This window comes from Indicator indicator, chromosome 1 (genome assembly GCF_027791375.1).
Source record: "Indicator indicator isolate 239-I01 chromosome 1, UM_Iind_1.1, whole genome shotgun sequence".
Classification (NCBI taxonomy): Eukaryota; Metazoa; Chordata; class Aves; order Piciformes; family Indicatoridae; genus Indicator; species Indicator indicator.
The window spans coordinates 18,309,549-18,331,452 of NC_072010.1; the positions used below are offsets into that span (position 1 = coordinate 18,309,549).

At 42.3% G+C, this 21,904-nt stretch overlaps 1 protein-coding gene across 1 annotated transcript; it reads left to right on the forward strand.

The window, feature by feature from the left end:
• Nucleotides 1–17,641: 17,641 nt before the first annotated feature.
• C1H11orf87 (chromosome 1 C11orf87 homolog) lies at nucleotides 17,642–18,118 on the forward strand. The gene has a single exon (XM_054390481.1). It carries the CDS (start codon nucleotides 17,642–17,644, stop codon nucleotides 18,116–18,118), a length of 477 nt encoding a protein of 158 aa, XP_054246456.1.
• The last annotated feature ends 3,786 nt before the right edge of the window (nucleotides 18,119–21,904 follow it).

The window sequence follows — 21,904 nt, forward strand, 5'->3', positions numbered from 1 at the left end:
TCTTGTGACTGCACTTCCTGAAATTAACAGCCTGGTTTTGCAGGCAGTGGCTGCTTCTAGCAGTGGTAACAGTCAGTGTTTCTAAGTTAGTACCAAGGATTAGTATGCAGATCAAGGTCACTGCTAAATCTTGTGTACTTCATTGGGTGTGCAGAATAAAAGGCTCCACATGCAGGAAGGAGCAGACAGTTCAGGTGACCCTAAACTGAGCAATGAGCTATTCAGTACACACCATATTTAGTATAAACTGGAGGGATCATGAGACTCAAGTTGTTCTTCTTCATTTCCTTTTCTTTAGTGGCTAGCATTTGAGGAGGACTCTGGCCATTCTGCTTGCAGCCTTGATTCCTGAGTTCCTGAATCCAGTTCCACAATCTAGCTCCTGAATTTGGTGCCCATCTGCCACCGAGTCCCAGTCAAGGTCCTCTGCCACAGCATCAGTAGTGACTAATTGCCATTATGGCAGTTGTGTTCAATTTTGGTTTTGTATATATTTAATTTTATTATTGTTATTTTCATTAAGGTAATTTGATTTTCTTTTCCAAACTGTAAGTCTCTCTCCCTTATTCTTTTCTCTTCCCCTTTGAGAAGAAAGAGAAGTCAGTCACTTGTTTTATTTCTGGTCCAGCCATAACCTTTGACAAGAGACTCTAAGCACAAGCACAAGAAAGAAGTTCAAATTTAGCCATCTTGAGTAATCTCTGCCAGGTGGACAAATGAGAATGGAACAGGGTGAACATATGGGCATCCTTCACAAAGGCTTCTGGATAGCTTTCAATGCCCACTGAGAGAGTAATCTGTAAGGTTAACAAATGAACACTGATGATGAAATGCTCTGTTGATTTGCTAACAGAAACCAGAGATGGTAAATGGGACAGAGGGGTAGAGAGAGACAGTGGGATAAGAGTGACAAGTGGCAATATGTTGAGCCTGTTCTGCCTCTGCTATATATAGGAGATAACAGTTATCTTATAGAAGGAAATGTAGAACAAGATGTGCAGATCTGGAGAAGATGTGGAACTGACAACCTGAGAAATACCATCCATAAAGGAAGTAAGTCCAAGATGCTGAGAAATTTGCCTTATGTTTAGGATATGAGAGATGAGCAGGAATTTCAAAGCAAAGCTAGAGAAACCAGAATATGGTGATGTAAACTGTGTTCATTTGCTCATTTGAAATCTTGATCTTGTTGCACAGCAGAGTCTTGGAAACCCAAGGGGTCACCGAGGGAAGAAAGCCCAGGCCAGAATAGATCACCAGCAAAAACCTAAAAAATAACATTGTTTTCAGAGAACAAAGAGAGTTGTTAGAGTTGAAGAAAAAGTACATGAACATCATTGGAGTCCTTAGTGTGAACATCATTGGAGTTCTTGGTCACTTATTCAGAAATGTGCCAAGTGATTTTTCCACAGTGGCAGTGGCAGTTAAAGGTGCAAGAGCAGCACTGAACCAGAGGCTCGGCAGCCCCCAGCATCTGGCATCGATACCTGACAAAAAGCTAAGAATTCACTTCAGCTGTCTGTGATGGGAATCTGAAATTGTGTAGCTAATGCTTTCAATGCTTTTTCTTGGATATCAGTTTTGTGACATTTTTTACCTACCCCAGACTGCATATAAAATACCATGTATGCATTGTTCAGCTGGACAAAAAAGTTAAAGTTCCCTGGAGCGTATATATGCCATTTGCATGAATTCTGAGCCTCAGTGTAATTTAACCTGACTCCCCTGTCTTGAAATCACAGACCTTATTCCTCTACAGCTCAACAAACCTGAAGTGAATCCAAGGCTTCAACTGCAAAATTTTCAGAGTGGAGAAATTATCACTGTGGTGTGTTGGGCACATGGCACATCCAGCCTACACGGCTCTCCCATTCACACTGCAAAGATGTGGGCTCAGACACAGGGCCTGAAAACTCCTGGGGAGACTCAGCAGTGACAAAAAAGAATGGAAGCAGTCAGGTCAGCTGTCTGCTGAAGACATGAAGAAGAAGCTGAATGAAGTTTGCAGCAAGAGCTATAATGACTGATCTGTGATGACTCCAGCTGAACACCAGACAGGATAGAAAGAAGGGATGAGGAATGTTTTGTAAGGCTTTTTTCATAAAATATTGACTATGGCTGTTTGGATGCTGCCCAGCCTTCCTCACAAACAAATGCGTTCCACTGACACTGATACTTCTGTGCCTCCTATCCAGCTTTTCTCAGACAAGGAGGGTCATGGCAAACTGAGGCTAAAAAAAAAAAAAAAAAAAGGAAATCTGCCATTTTCAGAGCTGAGAGAAGCAGTGCCAAGATCAATATGGCATGAAGCAATCATTGGACATGGTCTAACAACAGTCTCTGTAGTCTTCACTGTAATTCACCCTTCTCTGTGATTCTGGGTCTAAAAGAACCTGCTTTAGCAGTGGGGGCTGAAAGTCTCTTCCAGCCCCCACCATTCTGTGATCATGAAATCATCTCTGGAGACAAAGAAACGATTTACTGGGTGTTACAAGAAATACCCATCAAAGTGATTTTAATGCATAAACCAAAAATTAGCAAAGGAGTTCTGAGGAGCAAATGACATGAGATAGCTCCAGTACAAACAAGGGAATTTTTACTCTTGACGCTGAGGATCGAGAGTCCCCATATTTCCATAGTCCTCATCACTGCAAAAATCCTGGCAAACACTGTGTTTAAGACAACAAGCAAAGGATTCTTTTCTATCCACAACAGTTTTGTGCTTTTATATTTCATTTTACGCCAGTTCTGTCTGGGTTTATCCTATTTACTCTCCTCAGAAAGCTCTCCCAAGATCCTGCTCCCCACTAATGTCTCTAACAAATCAAAGACATGCAGTACTTTCCACTCAATTAAGGAGAGAAAAACAACCCTCATGTTGCTAAGACTGGTGCCGAGTAGTTTGTATGGATGTTAAGGAAAGGCTGCAACTGGCAGCTGCAGAACAGTGTCTCCATAAAATACATTTCCTCCTGATCTCTGTTATTCAGTGACATATGAGGATTGCCCAATAGCATTTGGATTTATTCAATCCTTGTTTTTAAAAAAGGAAAGCTGAGGCAATACATCTATGTGTGTTCTCTTCTACAGAAATGTGACTTTTTTTTGACTCTGTCACAAGATGAAATCCTTCAGCAGAGAGAAGTCTTGCCACACCTGGTGCTGTGCTTGCTGCCCATTCTGTTCTTCTTGCTCCCTAACTCTCCTTTGGAACCTCTGCATTCATTCTCTGTCTCCAGCTAACTGTTCTTCATCTTTGAAATATTAAACAGCAGCATGGAGATGTGCATTTGTGAGGACTGCTCTACCATGGCAGGGCAGCTAGGTTGGTTGCAAAATACTCACAGCTTTATCACATTCCTTAGGTTTGGGCTGGCCTACTAATCTATGCTGCAAACGTTGTCTTTATGCTGTGTATCTACATCACAGATGCTGCCATGCAGGGTCTGCCCTTCTTCTGCCACTGATCATTTCTGTGGCCTTAGCTAAATCGCTTTACCTCACTGGTCCTGTAATTGAATTTTACTCTTGTAAAGAATGATCTCTCTTTAATGTTTCAGTATCATGGTGTTGACTTGATGGAGACTTTAACATTGTAACATAATTAGTAATAATGAAATGTAACTAGTATAGAAGAGTTTTTCTACAGCCTTGACTTAGAACAGTTTCCTTTCCACGATGATCTGAGAGTCCGGCATGTTTCTGAGGAAAATAGAACTGGATTTGTAACGTCATCCACTTGAAAATCTTTCAGAATAATGTATGCTTACACAGATGCTTTTACTATCATTTCACTCTTCATGGTCCTGTAGTCTGCTATGTTTATTGAAATCTAATCTTGTCTAATATTTTCCTACAAAACAAGCTATAAATAGAAGATATTTTCAGTGCTCCTCTGCACTAATCATTTGTTTGCACACAAAGATTACTCACAGACTTTTCTTTTTTTAGCTGACTTGTTTTAAAAGCCTAGTTGATTATATGAAAAAAGCACCATTGTACCCTTCCAGATGTCTTTGATCTGTTTTGCAAAGTGATATTGTACTGTGGTCTCCAAAGTTCTGTAGTCCATACATTTGCTTTCATTATCATTCTAACTTTGTTTTTTTATAATGCTTTTCCAAAACTACTGCTTCACTTGCCTTTCAGCAACGGAGACTTCACCTTTCCAGAGTTTCTAGTTCACATTTTTACTAGGTTTGTGTTCTAATGCAATCCATTATTTTCAAAGGCTTTAGGCAAGCAGAAGAATATCACTGTGCTCCAAGCAGACACCTGACCTGGTCAGTAAAATGATTGTTCGGGTTATATTTGAACATTTTCAGAGACTTTGGCAGGGTAGATTTATAGTATGAGAAAATCTGTAAGTTCACTCATGCCTCAGGAATTCAGTTTGCACTGAAGCACTGAACCTCTATGCCTTGCTCACATGCCCGTGTTCTCCTGCCTGTCGTATAAATGCATCATTACATGCATCCACGAAAAAGAGAATGCAGCAAGACAAGCTGTAGCCAGTAGTCACAGTGATGAGATTATTTTGAACTGCTTTTAAAGTTTCTCACGTAATGACTGGCAAATAGTTAGATCTTCTTAAAAACATGGATCTAATGCAATGTAATAACAACTGTGAAACATAGCGATTTCTCAAATAAGCTCTTAAAACAGATGTGTTTTGGTCTCAGATATACATAGTTCACCTGTCTTTAATTTTAAAAGACCAAAGAATGTGCAAGCTTGTAGACCCTTGTTAATTGTACTTTGTGTTTATATAGCAGCTCTATCTCAAAGCTCTTTCCAAACATGAAGGCTCCTAGCATTTCTTTTATGCGGGTATTATTATCCCTGTCATTATCATTATCATATTTTCCATTTTATAGTTGGTAAACGAGCAAAATCACACTGTGAGTCAGCAGCTGAATTGGGAATGGAATATTGTAGTTTTGACTTTGTCCCTTGCTTTAATTACTCACTAACACGACTGTTATTTGTGGGCTGAAGTGATACAGATTGTGTTCAGTGTAAAATCTCAGCTAATAAGCAGGATTCTTTTGATTTGCAAGATTTTTGTTTGTATAGCTTTCATGTTAATGTTTTTCAGCTGCTGGTCTGGCTTTGAGTAGTTAATTAGAGATGCTGTTGTCTTCCAATGAAATAAATATCAATAAATTTTGTTTAATATGATACAATTTGCATAATAAATTGGAACAGCTCAAATGAAGCTTAGTCTATCAATCAATGAAGTATTTAGGTGTTTAGCTGTGTCTTGTTCTAGTCATAGTAAAAATCATTCTCGAAATCTATGGAAAAATGAAAATAGCTTGTTTTAAAATTACAGCTGTTATTAATTTTTTTAACGTGAAAATACCATATGTGATGGCTAAATTAAATCAAAGGCACTTGTCAAATCTATTGTTTTTAAATCAGAACAATTTTTTGACTGATACGAAACACCCAAATGTGCTCAGTTGAAACACAAAGACACCTTCACGAACTAGACAGTTAACCTCCTTTTCTCCTTTTCTGGGACTGTTTTAATCTGGAAAAGCAATCTAATCACTTCTTTGGCTCAAATGTAGGTAGCTTAGGTTCAAAATATCCCACTACCAGCATCCCATTACTTTGTTTTTCTGTCATCAAATGTCATAAGAAAGAGTAGAATGAAAAATTAAAATTTTCATGAATGGCTATTCGGAAGACCACAGGGTACAGTCCTGTGATGAACTGAAGATACCCTGAGAGCCTCCTGTAAAGAAGTGTAAGGCATTCAATAAGACGTTATTATTATTATTATTATTATTGTATAGGACTCCAGTCAAGGCTAATACCAGCAATGATAAATGCTGGTAAAAGATAAAGCTCTTCCCTTGCCTCCTCTCCAATGCACCTCATCCCTGCTCTCTGCCAGGAACTGCCCTTGTCCTCACTAGTACGGTGGTGAATTGTTTGTGAGGGTTGCTAGTCGTCATAGGCCTAAACTGCGCTGCAAGGCATGCCAGCAATGAAGCTGTACAGACACCCAAGCCCACGTCCTTGTCCCTGTCTAATGCTACAAAGGAGTAGATTCTTGTTCCTAGAGGATTTCAGCTGACCTTTTTGATAAGCACCATGTTTCTCCCATTTCTGGATTCTAATGATTTTGCAAACTAAATTCTCATCTTCACCCTCTCTTCCCTCAACCACTGATTTCCTAAGTAGGGCATTCAAGCAGGAGCAGATTGGCATTTTTTTCAGTTGAGTTCTCTCAGACTCTGTGTGCTTTCCATCCAAAAACTATTTAACATATAATGCATAAATGGCCCTTTGAACATGGCTAAGAACCCAGGTTTTACATTCAGCACGAGTCCCTAAACACTCAGGCTAAAGAATATATCTTGGCAAATTTCCTACATCATGTGCTTGGCTTCTTTAGTCTTTTTGTGTATGAAGAGCACTAGCAGTTAATGCCATCTGCTGCACTTCTGTTCAAGGGGTTAAGTATCTGCAAGTTAGGAGGCTCAGTCCTTTACAGAGCCAAGCCCTTTGCTTAGACAGTTATGTTGTCTTGTTTTAGGGCTGCAGAAATATTTGGTAGGTATCTATACCAGATGTTACTTTAAGCACATATTCCAGCTTTTCTGATGAACAGTAGCCCTTGTCCTTCTGCCAATTTGCTGTTGCACAGTGTGACATCTTAATTTCAAGCATATTTAACCCAGCTGTGTAATTACCCAGTCACTTGCTCCTTTCCCACAGTATCCCATTCACAGATAGACTCAAAAGGCCCTCAAAAGGCCCTATTTGCTAGAACCTGAACTTATGGATAGAATTAAGCTCTATTAACTTTTGAGGTGTAATATTTTGTTTAAGAATTTTAAATTATTTTCTTGTTAATCATTAACATCATATTTATGTACCAACACTACACAAATGCTTGTTAAATACTTGAGAGTAGTCACCCTGAAATACTTAATACTTGCTTTGTAGCCAAATAGTGATACTCCAGTCATGTCCAGAAACAGGAGGTTCCCTTTTTCCTTCTCTTATCCTTCTCTTTCTCATTTTCCTCCTCCTTCTTTTAAATTACAAGTTTCTGGATACCAGTGTCATTCCCTTAACCACATTGTAAAAATCCTATCCTCTGATAGTTGTCTGCTTGCCTACAGGTGCAGAATAGATGAATCATACTTCCATAATTCCCTAAATGTCTATCTCTCCAAGGAAATAGAATATCCAAATAAATCATTGAGGTTCCCTTTACTGTCTTCTACTTGCTCCAATTATAAAATAAAAAGTGCTTGTTGGTTTCAACAGCATCACTTTCAAGGTGATTTCTCAGTACTGTGTTTTGTGGGCACAGCAGCCATACACAATCTTTATACAACTGACAAATGTGGGCAAAAAGATCCTGTGTAATTTATCTCATTAGTTTTCTGTCCTAAGCAGGCTGCAATTCACATTTATTCTGTGTCATGTTGGCACTTTACAGTCTGTTCTTCTTTAATGGCCTATCCATTTCCTCATAAACCAAACCCCATATTTCCTAAACACTTTATTAGACAACCAAGCCTCCCTTCCCTTCCCTTCCCTTCCCTTCCCTTCCCTTCCCTTCCCTTCCCTTCCCTTCCCTTCCCTTCCCTTCCCTTCCCTTCCCTTCCCTTCCCTTCCCTTCCCTTCCCTTCCCTTCCCTTCCCTTCCCTTCCCTTCCCTTCCCTTCCCTTCCCTTCCCTTCCCTTCCCCTTCCCTTTCCCTTCCCCTTTTTTCCCCTTCTTTTGCCCTTCCCTTCCCTTCCCCCTTCCCCTTCCCCTTTCTTCCCCTTTCTTCCCCTTTCTTCCCCTTTCTTCCCCTTCCCCTTCCCCTTCCCCTTCCCCTTCCCCTTCCCCTTCCCCTTCCCCTTCCCCTTCCTCTTCCCCTTCCCCTTCCCCTTTCATCCCCTTTCTTCCCCTTCCCCTTTCCCTTTCTTCCCCTTTCCCTTTCTTCCCCTTTCCCTTTCTTCCCCTTCCCCTTTCTTCCCCTTCCCCTTTCTTCCCCTTCCCCTTTCCCTTCCCCTTCCCCTTTCTTCCCCTTCCCCTTTCCCTTTCTTCCCCTTCCCCTTTCCCTTTCTTCCCCTTCCTCTTTCCCCTTCTTTCCCCTTCCCCTTCCCCTTCCCCTTTCCCCTTCTTTCCCCTTCCCCTTCTTTCCCTTTCCCATCTACTTTTTTCATAGGAAAGAACCTAAATGCAATACATCTTCCTTTTCTATCTTCCCCTTCCCCTTTCCCTTTCTTCCCCTTCCCCTTTCCCCTTTCCCCTTCTTTCCCTTTCCCCATCTTTCCCTTTCCCATCTATTTTTCCATAGGAAAGAACCTAAATGCAATACTCCTTCCTTTTCTATCTTAGCTGTGTTTCTACGTTTTCCCTTATTAGGAAGACATCCTGCTCCCCCAGTACCAGTCCCTGAAAGTTTATGCCTTACTTTAGCACAGACTTTGTGGTAAATGTCCAACTCTTTCACAAAACGGTGGACCAAATATGACAGGCTGAAAAGAACTTCATAGGATTGAAAGTGGCAGATGAGATACCTCTCTCTATATATGAGAAATACTAGAGCATTTCACATTTTTTTCATGCTATCAGAGTACAGAATTTTAAAATATGCATTCTCATAAGGATTCTTACAGACCTCTCTAACTAGAGCAGCTGAAACTGCATTTAGTATTAGATCCTTGTGACTGAAATGATAATTGATACTTTTATAATTGTTGTATAATTTTCAGTTATGAAATTCCAACTTCTTGTAATCTCTCTTCTCACTGTTATGTGTTGAGCCCTAAATAACAGCTATTTACAATTGTCACATTTACACTGTAACTCTTGTGTTCCACCTAGAATCATAGAATCAACCAGGTTGGAAGAGACCTCCAAGATCATCCAGTCCAACCGATCACCCAGCCCTAAGCAATCATCTAGACCATGGCACTAAGTGCCTCACCTGCTCTTCTTCATTCTCACGCATTCTCATGTTCATTTTTGCCTGTTCCTTTGCTTTCTGTTCTGTTTTGTAGACTCACTTTTCCTTTTGCATTCCAAGCTTGTCTTTTCCTATTGATGCTACTTCATCATGAACCACAAAGGTGGTGAGAGGTGGATTAGCTAAACTACACTCCAGGGCCCCTCAAGGCAAGCAAAATATTTGTATCATAGCAATGATTTAGAGACCTAATTTTTAATTCTGAGCCATGAAGATCAGAAGACGTAGGAAGCAGTGCTAAGAGGAGAGAATGACTACACATAGGATTCCTCACAGTTCTATATGCTACAGGCCTGTCTTACCTAAGATCGCAGAGAAAAGTTATGGTCTCAATGCTTTCTGGAGCATGTGCAAAATAGCTAAAAAGTCTTCTGATGTCATGAAAGAACATTGCTATATCCAAATACTTTCTTGTAGGCTTTAAAAAAACCTGGCTGCTCTTGTTAAGTGTTTATTGCATTGATATTTTCTTCTTATTTCCAGTTGCTGCTGCAGTTGTTTTATTTCGGACAGAGTTTGTGTTCTCTCAGAGCATCTCCTGATAAAAATCAGATAATTTGGTTGCATTCCCAAAGTGTTTTCAGTCTAATTTCAGACATGACATGACAAAGAGCATAACAAAACTCAGCAGAAGGAGCCAGAGAGAGAAAAGGAGTTCAGTAATAAGAGATTACATGGTCCTCCAGTAGTCTAATACAGTCAGTGGTGAAGCAAGTTTAAAATGAAAACACATCTGCTTTCTTGCTGATATCCCTAGGAAAACAAGCACTTCTAAGACAAATGGTGCTATTTTTGTACAGATGGATTGTTCACAAGAACATCCTACATGATATCAGGTAAACTCCAGGAATAACAAAGTTAAAATCTTGATCTCATTTGTCTGTCAGAGCCTTCTCTCTTTTAAAAGCTCGTCATATCATCACTCCAAAGACAGAAGACTCTCACCATGGAAGGGAATGATCCTGTTGGCAGCTGAGGCAGCTCCGTTTGCTACCTGAAGTTTTGGGAAAGAGGGGAAGAGGTATTTGCAAGGGACTGTGACTGAAAGGTGCTTAATGCAATACATCAAGCAGTTATTGACATAGTTTTACTTTTTCTATGGGCAGGTGTTTGTATCCTGGGTTGGATTTGACTATAGGGCATGGCACCTTGCAGAAAAAGACCTTCCAATTTCTGATCCTAGTTTAGAAAATATGAACATAAAGAAATTTTGTGTTTATGAAGTTTGGGGATGATGCTGTAATAAAATTTTTTTATTCTTTACCTCCCTCCTCCAAACGACATCCTCAACTGCAAAAGCCCAAGTGCTAGGAATCTGATAAAAATTAGTTTTATGATTAAATAGAGAGTCTAAAATGAAGAAGAGCAGTAGAGAAAATGGTCTCTTGTTAAGATTTCGGCTACAAGCAGGATGATGGACAGGTCCAATGAGCAAGGCTGTCCACAAAGGCTTTCCTGCTATACAACAATGTGAGAAAAAGGTATTTCCAGCAGCTGCTATCAGGATTTCTTTTACTATCACAATAGTGAGAAAGTGGGGATAAACCCAGGGGTCTCTTGGGTGCTTAGGACTCAAGAGATAAGAGCAGAACAGAATAACAACTGCTACTAACTTCCTTCTTCACACAGTAGTTGATAAAAAAAAAAAAAGAGATTATAAAAGGCCCTGAGCACAATTTGAGCTATGTACTTCACTGATGAACAGCACAGTGAGCCTGGAGCTGACTGAGCATGGATTTTTTTTTTCTGGTAGAGCTAGAGGTAAACGGCTTTGTCATCCACTACACTTTCCTAGCATTCTTAGTTTTCTGCCTTGGAACAAAGCCAGACCGTTATGAGGAGCAGGAGGGTTGCTATGTGTGTGGAGAGAACAAGAAAGTCTCCTGTCTCAGGCTGAGCCATGTGCTGCCTAGAGATGAAAGACCTAAATTCAAGTCTCTTCTCTACCATTCTCTGCCAGACTCCTGTCTGATAGCCACGGAACTGTTGACCTGTGTGACTCTTTCACATTGTTGCTGTTGCAGTTTGTCTAAACATCCAGATGAATCATAGAAGCATCAGTCTGGACCACTGTATTCCTGGTCCATGGGATAACCTATGGAAGTGCAGCTGGGCTTTTGTGGAAGTTTCCCTCTTATCACTGGTGAGAGGGGGAAATGCCCTGGATCACATGATGTGAATGCAGCCTTGAGGCTGCATAAATCCACCATCCTCTGAAGATGGAGCTGACTTTGTGACAAATGGAATTTGAACAAATACTTTATCCTGTATTAAAAGCTGGAGAGAATAATACACTGACTTAGTTCTGAAATGCATTCAAACTCCATTAGGAGTGTCTGTTAACATGCAATCAGATGTAATTGTGGATCATTGTGCTTGGACCTCTCTCGCATCTAACTAAGCAATACAAGTTTCTTCTCTCTCAGTGATATCCACTGGTACAGTCAGTCTAGGTTTCACCAACCACTAGCCACATTCTCTTTAAAAAAAAAAAAAATAGAGTCTACTCCTTGGAAAACTCTGTCAACTACCAAGAAGAGCAAAAATATTAAATCTGAAAGGTCATTGTTATGATTTTGCCTTTCTAAAATGTATTGTCTAATGAAAAAAAAAAAAGCAGCATTTAAAATGTACAGTTACAGATAAAATCCTGCCCTTCTTTCCTCCCTTTGTATTAGTTTTACCCAGATCTGCACCTCATTAGTGGATGTATGTATGTTGCAGGTTTAGAATTCTGCTGCTATAATTAAACCAAAAATCCGTGTACTCGATCAGGCATGCCCAATGTGTTCTATTTATTTTTTCATAGTCTGAACCCATATTCTATTCTTAGTGCCATTTAACAGTCCATTGAGTTTAGCAAAAGCTTAGGAACTTTCATCAGTCAACATAACATAGCACGTTTCTCCATTACCAGAACAAGAAAAGATTTTTTTTCCTGAAGTAAGAATAGAAATTGACTACATAAAATTGTCCTTAAGCTTTGTAGGGAATCATCTGTTGTGAATGAAGTAAGTGTGAGCCCACATCAGCCAGGCTAGTCTCTTACTGAAGTTGTAGGGAAAGAGAGTGAGGAAGGGAGGAAAGGAGGAAGGGATGGAGGGAGAGAAGGACAAAAAGAGAGAGAGGGGGAAAGAAAGGAAGAAAGAAGGGAAGAGAGAGAGAAAGAAAGAAAGAAAAAGAAAGATAGAAAGAAGGAAAGAAGGAAAAGAAAGAAGGCAAGAAGGAAAGAAGAAAGAAGGAAAGAAAACAAAAGAATGAAAGAAAGAGAAGGAAAGAAGAAAGAAAGAAAGAGAAAGAAAAAGAAAGAAAAAGAAAGAAAGAAAGAAAGAAAGAAAGAAAGAAAGAAAGAAAGAAAGAAAGAAAGAAAGAAAAGAAATAAAGAAAGAAAAAGAAAGAAAGAAAGAAAGAAAGAAAGAAAGAAAGAAAGAAAGAAAGAAAGAAAGAAAGAAAGAAAGAAAGAAAGAAAGAAAGAAAGAAAGAAAGAAAGAGAAAGAAGAAAGAATGAAAGTAAAGAAACAAGAAACAAGGAAAGAAGAAAAGAAGCAAAGAGAAAGAACAAAAGAAAAAGAAAGAAAAACAAAAAATAAAGGAAAGAATGAATGAAAGAAAAAAGAACAAAAGAAAGAACAAAAGAATGAAAGAAAGAAAGAAACAAAGATTTGCTTCTGAGCTAGGTAGCATGGAAAGCAGCATTGTCTGTCATAGTCAAGCTGTTTCAAATCAAAATCTCTCAAGGATCTTTGCAAGACAAATATTTACACATGCAGATTCTTAGGTGACTTACCACTGTATATGGAATACAAATATATTTTGTTTTAAAAAGTCATTCTATTTACAGTTCTGGAGTTTCAGTCTGTGTTCAAATCACTGAGCTTCACCCATAGTAATGGGAATAGAGAGTAGAGTGCTAAAAGACTTCTCTACAGATGGCCTTAATCCCATGGGGAGATTGCAAATTAATATGAGGGTCATTGACATTCATTGAGTATTTGGTCTGTCTGGCAAATGATGACATCAATCTTGGTGCAAAAGGGATCATACATTATTCTACATGCAATCAACTGCTAAATTTAAATAGTGGTGGGACAATAAATTTTTTTTCAAGGTGGGTCATCAATAGCCAAGGGCCTGAACCCTCAAACCTTTACTTAGATGAATAATCTTTGCTCATACAGGTTATGTCATTAGGCAAGTGCCTTGGTGAAAAAAGAGCCTTGTAACACAGAATCTGAGGAATTAATATGGGAAGAAACCACTTCTTTAATTAACAGATTAAGAAAATACACATGTACAAAAGTTCATTTGGGGGATTTGCAAATATGTGTGCTGTCTGCTTCTTAACAATGTGAGTCCAGAGAAAACTGGGACTTATCAAGGCTGTAACAACTACAAACATTGTTGTAAAAAACAAAACCTATCTCCTTAAGGTAGTATCTCCTACCACACAGCAGCCAATCCTACTTGAGCAAGAAGCCTAATCTCCGTAAATGTCACACTGCATATCCACTATGAGGAAATTCACTATAACTAATGAGCCATTTATTCACAAAAGAAAGCACACTTGGAAGTTATCATATCCTTTGTTTTCAGGCCAAATAAAGGAAGAGTTTCTCATGACCATACTCTCTGCTGGAGATAGAATCTTTTTTTGTAATTTTATATTAAAATCTAAATATAGTAGTTAATCAGAGCACAGGTACTGGTCCATAACAATATGGAATTTCCCCCTGCCCCTCATTTCTGACACTCCTTAGATTCTGATCATGGGTATTTGAACACTTAGGTTGGCTAGCAGCCATCATAAACCAGAACGTCAAGGTATGTATAATTACAGTACAATACTTCTCTTCTATCTCTCTCATTAAAAATTGCAAAATTAGTTGCCAGCAAGAGGAAGAACTACCTCTGCTTTTCAATTCTTTTAACTGAAGCAGAACTATTGCAAGACTATATGAACACAGGCAGAAAAGGGGCTGAGCCAGTAAGGAAAAGAGGTAAGCATTTGCTGAGGTCTCTGCCCTTCTCTGCTCCCTGGACCCATCTTTCACTCCCTGCAGTTCAAGGAAAACCTTATACTTGAAATAATTAACATAAAAATACACAAGACACATTTTGACTATTTGCTAATCCTAAAAGCAAAGAATAATGTAAGTACCATTTAAAAAGTAGTAAGTAAAACATATATGAATCATTCTGGGCATTTCAGCTCACTGGTTTGGGTGAAAGTAGATGAGTAGGAGCAGGGGCAGGAGAGACAGGAAGAGGCAGCTTGGAGAACAAGGCAGGCAAATGGTCATATGGTGAAAAACAGCAGGTGAAAATAATACACAAAGGATTTTAGCATTTGAAGTTTATTCGATCCACTATTTTGTTATTTCTGTCATAAATGGGAAAGCTATCCTAAGATAGCTTTATACCAACTCCCCTATGAGGACAGACTGAAAGAGTTGGGGTTATTCAGTCTAGAAAAGAGAAGGCTCCGAGGAGCCTTATTGTGGCCTTCCAGTATCTTAAGGGGAACTACTATAAAGCTGGTGAGGAACTTTTTAGGGTGTCAGGTAATGATAGGACTAGGGGGAATGGAACAAAAAGAGAAATGGGTAGATTCAAATTGGATGTTAGGAAGTTTTTCACCATGAGGGTGGTGAGACACTGGAACAGGTTGCCCAGGGAGGTGGTGGAAGCCCCATCCCTGGAGGTTTTTAAGGCTAGGCTGGATGTGGCTCTGGGCAACCTAACCTAATGTGAGGTGTCCCTGCCCATGGCAGGAGGGTTGGAACTAGATGATCCTTGAGGTCCCTTCCAACCCTAACAATTCTGTGATTCTATCCTGCAGCTGCCAATGCTGTTTTCTGTGCAAAGTGGCATTCTGATGTTGGTTTTATTCTGAATAAACAAACAAACAAATAAATAGATAAACTTAACTTTTCTAATCATCCAGTAACTTTTCAATCAACTTCTCAGATCACCTCTCACTACTTCACAAACTCATCCATGCTTTTGGGGTTAAGTTGTATCCTTGTCCCACTTTCAGTTTAGGCTGAACAATTCAGTGGAACCCATTCAAAGAGTGAAGTGCTACTGGTTTATACCACAGCCTTGGCTCCTTCTGAGTGGGATCAGCGGTGTTGTCCAGTGGCGTGTGCCATGGTGAGTGGCCTCCATGTTCCCCATCCTGTTTTGTGGCCCCCATTCAACTACTGCTTTGAGGATAATAGAGGAAAGAGGGAATGACCTAAACATTGCTTTGCTGTTTTAGCCAGTGGTGGCTCTCTCCCATAAGGCAGTGAGCACAGAGCACAGAGCGTACACTACTGCAGATCTCAGAAGTGCCTGCAGGAGAGAGCTGTGGAGGAAGATAGGCGTACAGGATGATGTCAGTGAGGATAAGGAGATATGGCTGGTGTGCACGTGTGCAAGGAATGCTGCACAGAATGCATGGAGAGGTGCATTTAGGACACTAACAATGGGAATACACCCAAGGGAGCTGAACGAGAGGAACAGTGGGTAAATGAGTGGGCCAAGGCTTGTCTTTCAGATTTGGACTCAACTTCATCCCTCTCTGTGCAGTCTCCTCAGCACCCCTCTACAGCATCAGACTGTACTGTTCTAGGGAGGGAACCTCTATTCCTCTGGTTTTAGAGGAAGCTTTAATTTCCAGTCCCTCTGCAACTGACTGGGACTATCTCAACTGAGTTGAACGTAGTTCATCCCCTGCAGGGTCTTTCCCTGAAACAGACATGAAGTTAATAGTGACTGGCCAAATTTCACAAGCTGTGGTATGTTTATCAGAGTCAACCACAGTAGAGAAGAAACCTATCTTGAAACAGTAAAAATGCTTAAATGCACAGCTCACCAGCTCCTACCCACCTCTGAGGCAGGTTCTTGGCTATCTAGATCAACAGATATTTGTTCTTGAATGAAGATTTTCCTAACTCATGTCAGAGCTCATCTTGTACAGGTTTTCCTCCAGGCTTTTCAGGTGGCTTCAGGCCACCAGAAGAGACTGACACTTTCTATTTTTTCCTTGAAGTCCTGTTACTTACTTTAGAGTTTTAGAGTAACTCTGCTTCAGTGCCTAGGGTTAGTCTAGAGCACACAACATGGGACTGAAGGAATCTCAGAGGTCATCAGATCTTGTCCCACATTACCATACACGACCACACCACTTTGCCCCTTTTGGAAACATGAAGAGCTTCATCCTAAGGGTAATTATTATTTTTGCCCTATGTTTCCAAAATAATAAATTCTCATATGTTTGGAAATAGTCTAATTTTCAGCTTAAATATATTAATGGGCAATTCATACCTGTTTGTTCTTGAAGTAAACACCTGCACACACTTAGCCCTGGTAAAGCCTGATAAGCGTTAACAGATACTCCGAGACTGTGATTTATGTTACAATTCGGTGCAAGGGTCTGGGGCATTTCTTAGCTCTCACTTGGTACGTGGGAAACAGATGGGTGCACTGGCTGTGAGGCGAGGTAGGGGTGCCTTGGGGGTGCGGGGACGGCACTTTGGTGCCCTACGGGAACCCGGCACTAAGGACGTGGTACAGGTGCGAATGTGGTTTGGTGATGGGTGTAGGCAGTAGCCGGGCGGAGCGGGGCTGGGAGTGACTAGATGCGGGTGCTCTAGCCGTGGCGTGTCTGTGTGTGGATAGGGACACGAGGGAAGGGACTGGCTGCGGGGGCTGGGGATGGTGGATATGTTGGGGTGTTTGGGAGGAAGGGGACATAGCCTGGTCTCCGCGTCTAGGGGTGCGAAGAAGATGGAGGGGTGGGGTGGGCAGGGGAGGGAGGGGAGTGTTGGAACACGGTGGGGACAGAGGCGATGCGCGGGGCCAGTCGCGCTGGCGACAGCGTTGTGGGGCGCCGGGGGTGCGGGCGGCGGCGGCGCGCCCCTCTCGTGCGCCGCTGCCTGAGAGGCCCGGGCAGGGGCCGGCCCCGCCGTTCCCGCCGCCGCCCCCTCCGCCGCCGCGGGGCTGTGCGGGGCGGTGGCTAGCGGGCCCGGCCGCGCCGCCTGACGTCACCGGCCGGGGCGGCTATAGGCTGCGGGCGGCGCTCCCCGAAGCGGCGGCGGCTCCGCTCTGCGCGCTCACTCCGCGCTGCCGCAGCCCCCAGCGCCCGCGGCGCCCGGGCGCTCCCTCGCTGCCTCCGCCGGTGCAGGTAAGGGGCTCCGGGGCGGGCACCGGCACCGCGTCGTGCGACGATCTCGCAGCCGGGCCGTGTCTCCTTTCCTCCCTTCCCGCGGCAACTAGTTGGGGTGAGCGGGCGGGCGGTAGTGCCCCGGCATGCGGAGTAATTTGCGAAGTCGGTGTGGCGGCGCGATGCCCCGTCCCTGTCCCGACACCTCTCTGCCGCACCCCGACGGGCAGCTGGGGCCGCCCGGAGCCCTGCCGTGACGGGGCGCAAGGAGGAGGCTGCCGCAGCCGCCGGTGCGATATCTCGGGAAGGGGGGAGCTGCTCAAGGGTGCCTCGGAGCGCTGATGTGTCCGGCTCCCTTTGCAGGTTGCTCTGGCACTCTAGAGCGTGAGGCTGAGCCGGCGACATCCCGGGCATTTCCAGCGAGCCCCCGCCAGCATCCCGGCACCAACTGAAATTCAGGCGTCTTCAGAGAGGGGAGGAAGATCCTCATCTTCCGAAGCCTCCTCAATGAGTGCCAAGCTCTCAAAGGAGTTGAGGCTGCCCCTGCCACCGTGTCTCCTGAACAAGACATCAGCCACCTCCAACACCAGCAGCACCTGCATCACGCAAGTGGGTCAACTCTTCCAGTCCTTCTCATCCACTGTGGTTTTAATTGTCCTGGTCACCCTCATCTTCTGCCTGATCCTCCTCTCCCTCACCACCTTCCACATTCACAAAAGGAAGATGAAGAAGCGGAAAATGCAAAAGGCTCAGGAGGAGTATGAACGGGACCACTGCACCCGCAGCAGCAATAGCAGCAGTCAGCATACTGGGATGGGAGTGCAGGGAGAGGCACCCCAAGGAAGAGACAGCCGTCTGGGAAGACCCTCCCAGGACCTGGAGATCAAGCGCCCTTCTCCCTCGACAGCCTCGAGCTCTCAGCCCACACAGGGTTGTTTGGACGCTGCTGGTGCGGGGCTCCTGCAGACAGTGATTTTGTCATGATGATTTGGGGGAGAGCATGTGAAGGCATTGGTTGATGTTTGTAAATACCCGAGTGATTATTCTGGTCCCTGAAGAAGAAGAAAACATTGCTAATTCAAATGAATGAACAAGCCCCTGATCCCAGCGCATGACAGATCACTTTGCGTTTCTCATTGACTCTGCAAGGAAAGGATGCATCTTTTTATTGGAGAAGGAGCTGCACACAGCTACCAAATATCAAGTCATCTACCTGGACAAAAGGGTCAGGGATGAGGGGATCCTTTTTTTCCCTGGACATCATTACCCTGAGGACAGGGATGATCCCACTCTTTTGGGATTCCCGTTGCACCCTTTGTCACCATTGCATGGTGTAGGTTGGGGTATAGGTGAGTGGTGTGAGGAGAGAGGCAGGTCTGGTGGGTATCTTGGTACTCCCTGGCCCCTTGGAGCAGGACAACAGTCCACCCTGGTCTCTCCTTTTGTGCTAGGACCTATGCCTTTGTCCTACCCCACTCACTACTTTCCAAGGCTGGTTATTTTGTGCAGAAATACTCATCCCTAGTTGGGCTTAACTGCAAATGCCTAATTTACCCCATCACCCTGTGCCCCCCAACTGCAGCACTGAGCATCCCACTGTCTAGGGAGAAAGGAGCCAGCTGTCTGCACAGAACAATGCCCCAGCTTTCCTCTGGGGAAGCTCCCTTCATCTTCAAATGCCACCCCCCCATATCCCCATCCTCATGACATGAAACCCAAACCCTGTACTGTTTTGTGTGGAAGGGCAAGATGATGTGCAGTAACTTGCCCATCCTCTCTCAGGGGAGGTTGTCCTTGTACCTCCTGTTGGTCCTGAAACAAATCCAGATCTGCACCAGGCACCCCGCACTGAATGCCTGCGTTTACAGCTTTGCCTCCCAGCAAGGAATTCTGCAGCAGTACAGAGCTGGCTTCTACTTTTTTAGGCTGATAAATATTTTTAACCCTTCTAAACCAGTAGGCATTTAGGGACAGACAATGCTTAATTTCCCCCTTTCATCTCTTTGGAAGAAACCATGCAGTTGTGCAAAATGTATGCTCCTAAACCTTTCAAATATTTTTTCAGAAGTGGCTGATGTAGTATCACCTTAGCAAGCACCAGGAGTGTTTTGACTGTGGATGGAGGTGTGAGTGGCTGCTAGTACTGAGTGTGTTGGGGGGGAAGCAGTGTCAAGTACAGAAAATGCAGCTTTGCTTAGTGATTAAATCAGTGACCAGTACTTGAAGGTGTTGTAACAGAGTGTCATATCCCAACTTTCAAACATCTTGTGTGGTATCAGAGCAGGGGCAGCTCTTTACTGTGCATAGAAACATCAAAAAAATAGAGCAAAGAAAAAGTGATCCTGAGGAATTTCTTCAAGGTTTTTTTTCATTGTTTGGAGTTTTGTTTTGTTTGTGTTTTGTTGGGTTTTGTTTGGGGTTTTTTGTTTGTTAGATTTTTTGTTTGGGTTTTTTCTTGTTTGTTTTCCTTTGTTTTGTTTTTCTTTCTTGGCATTCAAAGTGATTGGAGGAGATAGTAATAGTCCACAATTTTTTATATTTTTTTATCCACCTATTCCCTCTCTGCTGTACTCTGCTTCCCATGGTGGCTGTTCGGCTAGAAGAACCCTAGGCATATACACTGGAAAGTCTGCATCCCTAAGCCAGGAATGAATACCATTTAAAGTGGGGAAGGAGTGTGGCAGAAGTGCACCACAATCCTCTAACAGCCCTAAATTGCAGAGGTTTCAGGACAGCGTTTCTCTTCCCCAGTTTTATGCCTTTTCAGTCTTGCCTGGTCTTACAGGAGGTTGCTGTTGAGCTTGGATCTGTGCCTACAGCATCTTAGGCAACTACTGTACCATCCAGTTCAAGGAGGTTCTCCACCAGATGAGGTTAGTGTGGGAAGCCTACTTGCTGACCGGGTGGTGTTTTGCCCATTGCAGTTTGATTGGAGTGATGGCTGCCTCTCCCCAACAGACGGTATGATTGGATGCTAATGGCTACTTCATTGTTGCTGGTCAAGGAAATTGGCTTTGTTTTGTTTCCCCTAATAAAAAGGATGCATGAACTTTTGTGTTTAACCTCCTTATGCAACTGCAGCACGGAATAGCACCACAGGGAATAGAGTTAGGACAATGAAGAGTATTCAGTGAACAGTAATGGAGCTTTCTGGTCCTTGATCTCCACTAAATAGAGAGATATTACTTTCCCCTTTATTCTGTGCCTTTAAAAAACCAACCAACCAAAAAACCCTCACCAACCAACAGTGTATAATTTCAAGTTTTATAAAAGCAGTAAGATGTTCCAAATCTCTCCAGTGCATTTCTGGTTGACGATTCCACTTCTTTAGTGTCTGAAGTCAGATACTCTTCCTTCTGCCTTGTGCACACAAGGCATGCAATAATTCCCCAGAAGTGTACTGCGTGTCACATCTCATTGCAGTTATAAAATTGCCCTATTTTTGAATAGAAAAAAAAAAAGACATATATATATATATATATATATATCTTTATACATATTATGGGTATATGGAGATATATATATATTATTTATATAATCTCAAGACACTAAAAGTAGTTGCCAAAATGTAACAAATTAAAATATGTTACCATGTAAAACTCTACCCTCTGTTAATTAGCTTTGATTTAATATTTTAATATCTCTGTATTTATGTAAATCCATGTAAATTATGTGGTCTATAAGTAAAATTTCCTACTGACTTTAATTTCCTCAGATCTGTGGGCTTCTTGTGGTGTCATGTAAGGTTTTTTTATTTCTAAAGTTAAATTCTACAAGGTATTAGAGGTTATAAATTCCTGTTACCACAGAAATGCTGCAATAAGGTTAATGCGTGCTCCCAATACACAGCCCTGTATTGAAGTATTGCAAGCTTATGAGGTTTAATTGAATGGTCTCAGGAGACACACGTAGGTTTTCATTTTCATGAAACAATAAGCATCCTAGGGAATAGATGTGGATTTTTAAAACAGAGTTTATGCTTGGAGGTTCTGTCAAATCAATTGCTTCAAAACCCTACAGCTACAGCTAAACTTCTGCACTTAGCATTCACTATTAATAAGGCTGATGCTTCTTTCCCCTCCCCCCTCATACTTAAATTAGAAAAGTGTAGGAAATTGTTCATATTCTTAAAGCATACATTTTCAGCTAACTGTGAAACTACCCAAAGGGTTTTGAATATACATATTTTATGCAAGTGTAATATCTATGTATCTGTATCCATATATTTAAATATTTTTGTGTAACCTTTTCTACGATATTTGATAGAGATGCTGGCTAAATGCTCGCACCATTCTCACATGTAAGGAAGGATTTATACCCTTTGGATGTGAACATTCTTTTTCCTGTGAATTTGCACTGTCTTTGGCAAGTTACAATGGGGACTGGGCACTGAGTGCTGACTGCTGGAAGAACAGACAGCCCTTTCTCTGCTAAGGGGCATATCGTTCAGATGGATTTTCCTGGTTCCAAATAAGAAATTGGGGCTGGTTGCCCATTAGCATCCTGCATGTGTTAAAATAGGAAGTGCTGTGGCACTCAACAGTTCCTATACAGTCCAACTGTTGTCTCACGGAAGAGGCGCAACAGCAGTGACTTGTAGATCCTAGAGAGAACTGAGAGCATGCTGGGCGATGCAGTGGCAGCACTGGGACTGGATTAGGAGGTGCATCAACGATGCCTCATCCTGCCTTCCCATCCTTGGAGCCTGCTACTTGCCCTGGGGCTTCGTACAGCTCCTGTTGGCATCAAAGGAGTGGCTTCCACTGACTG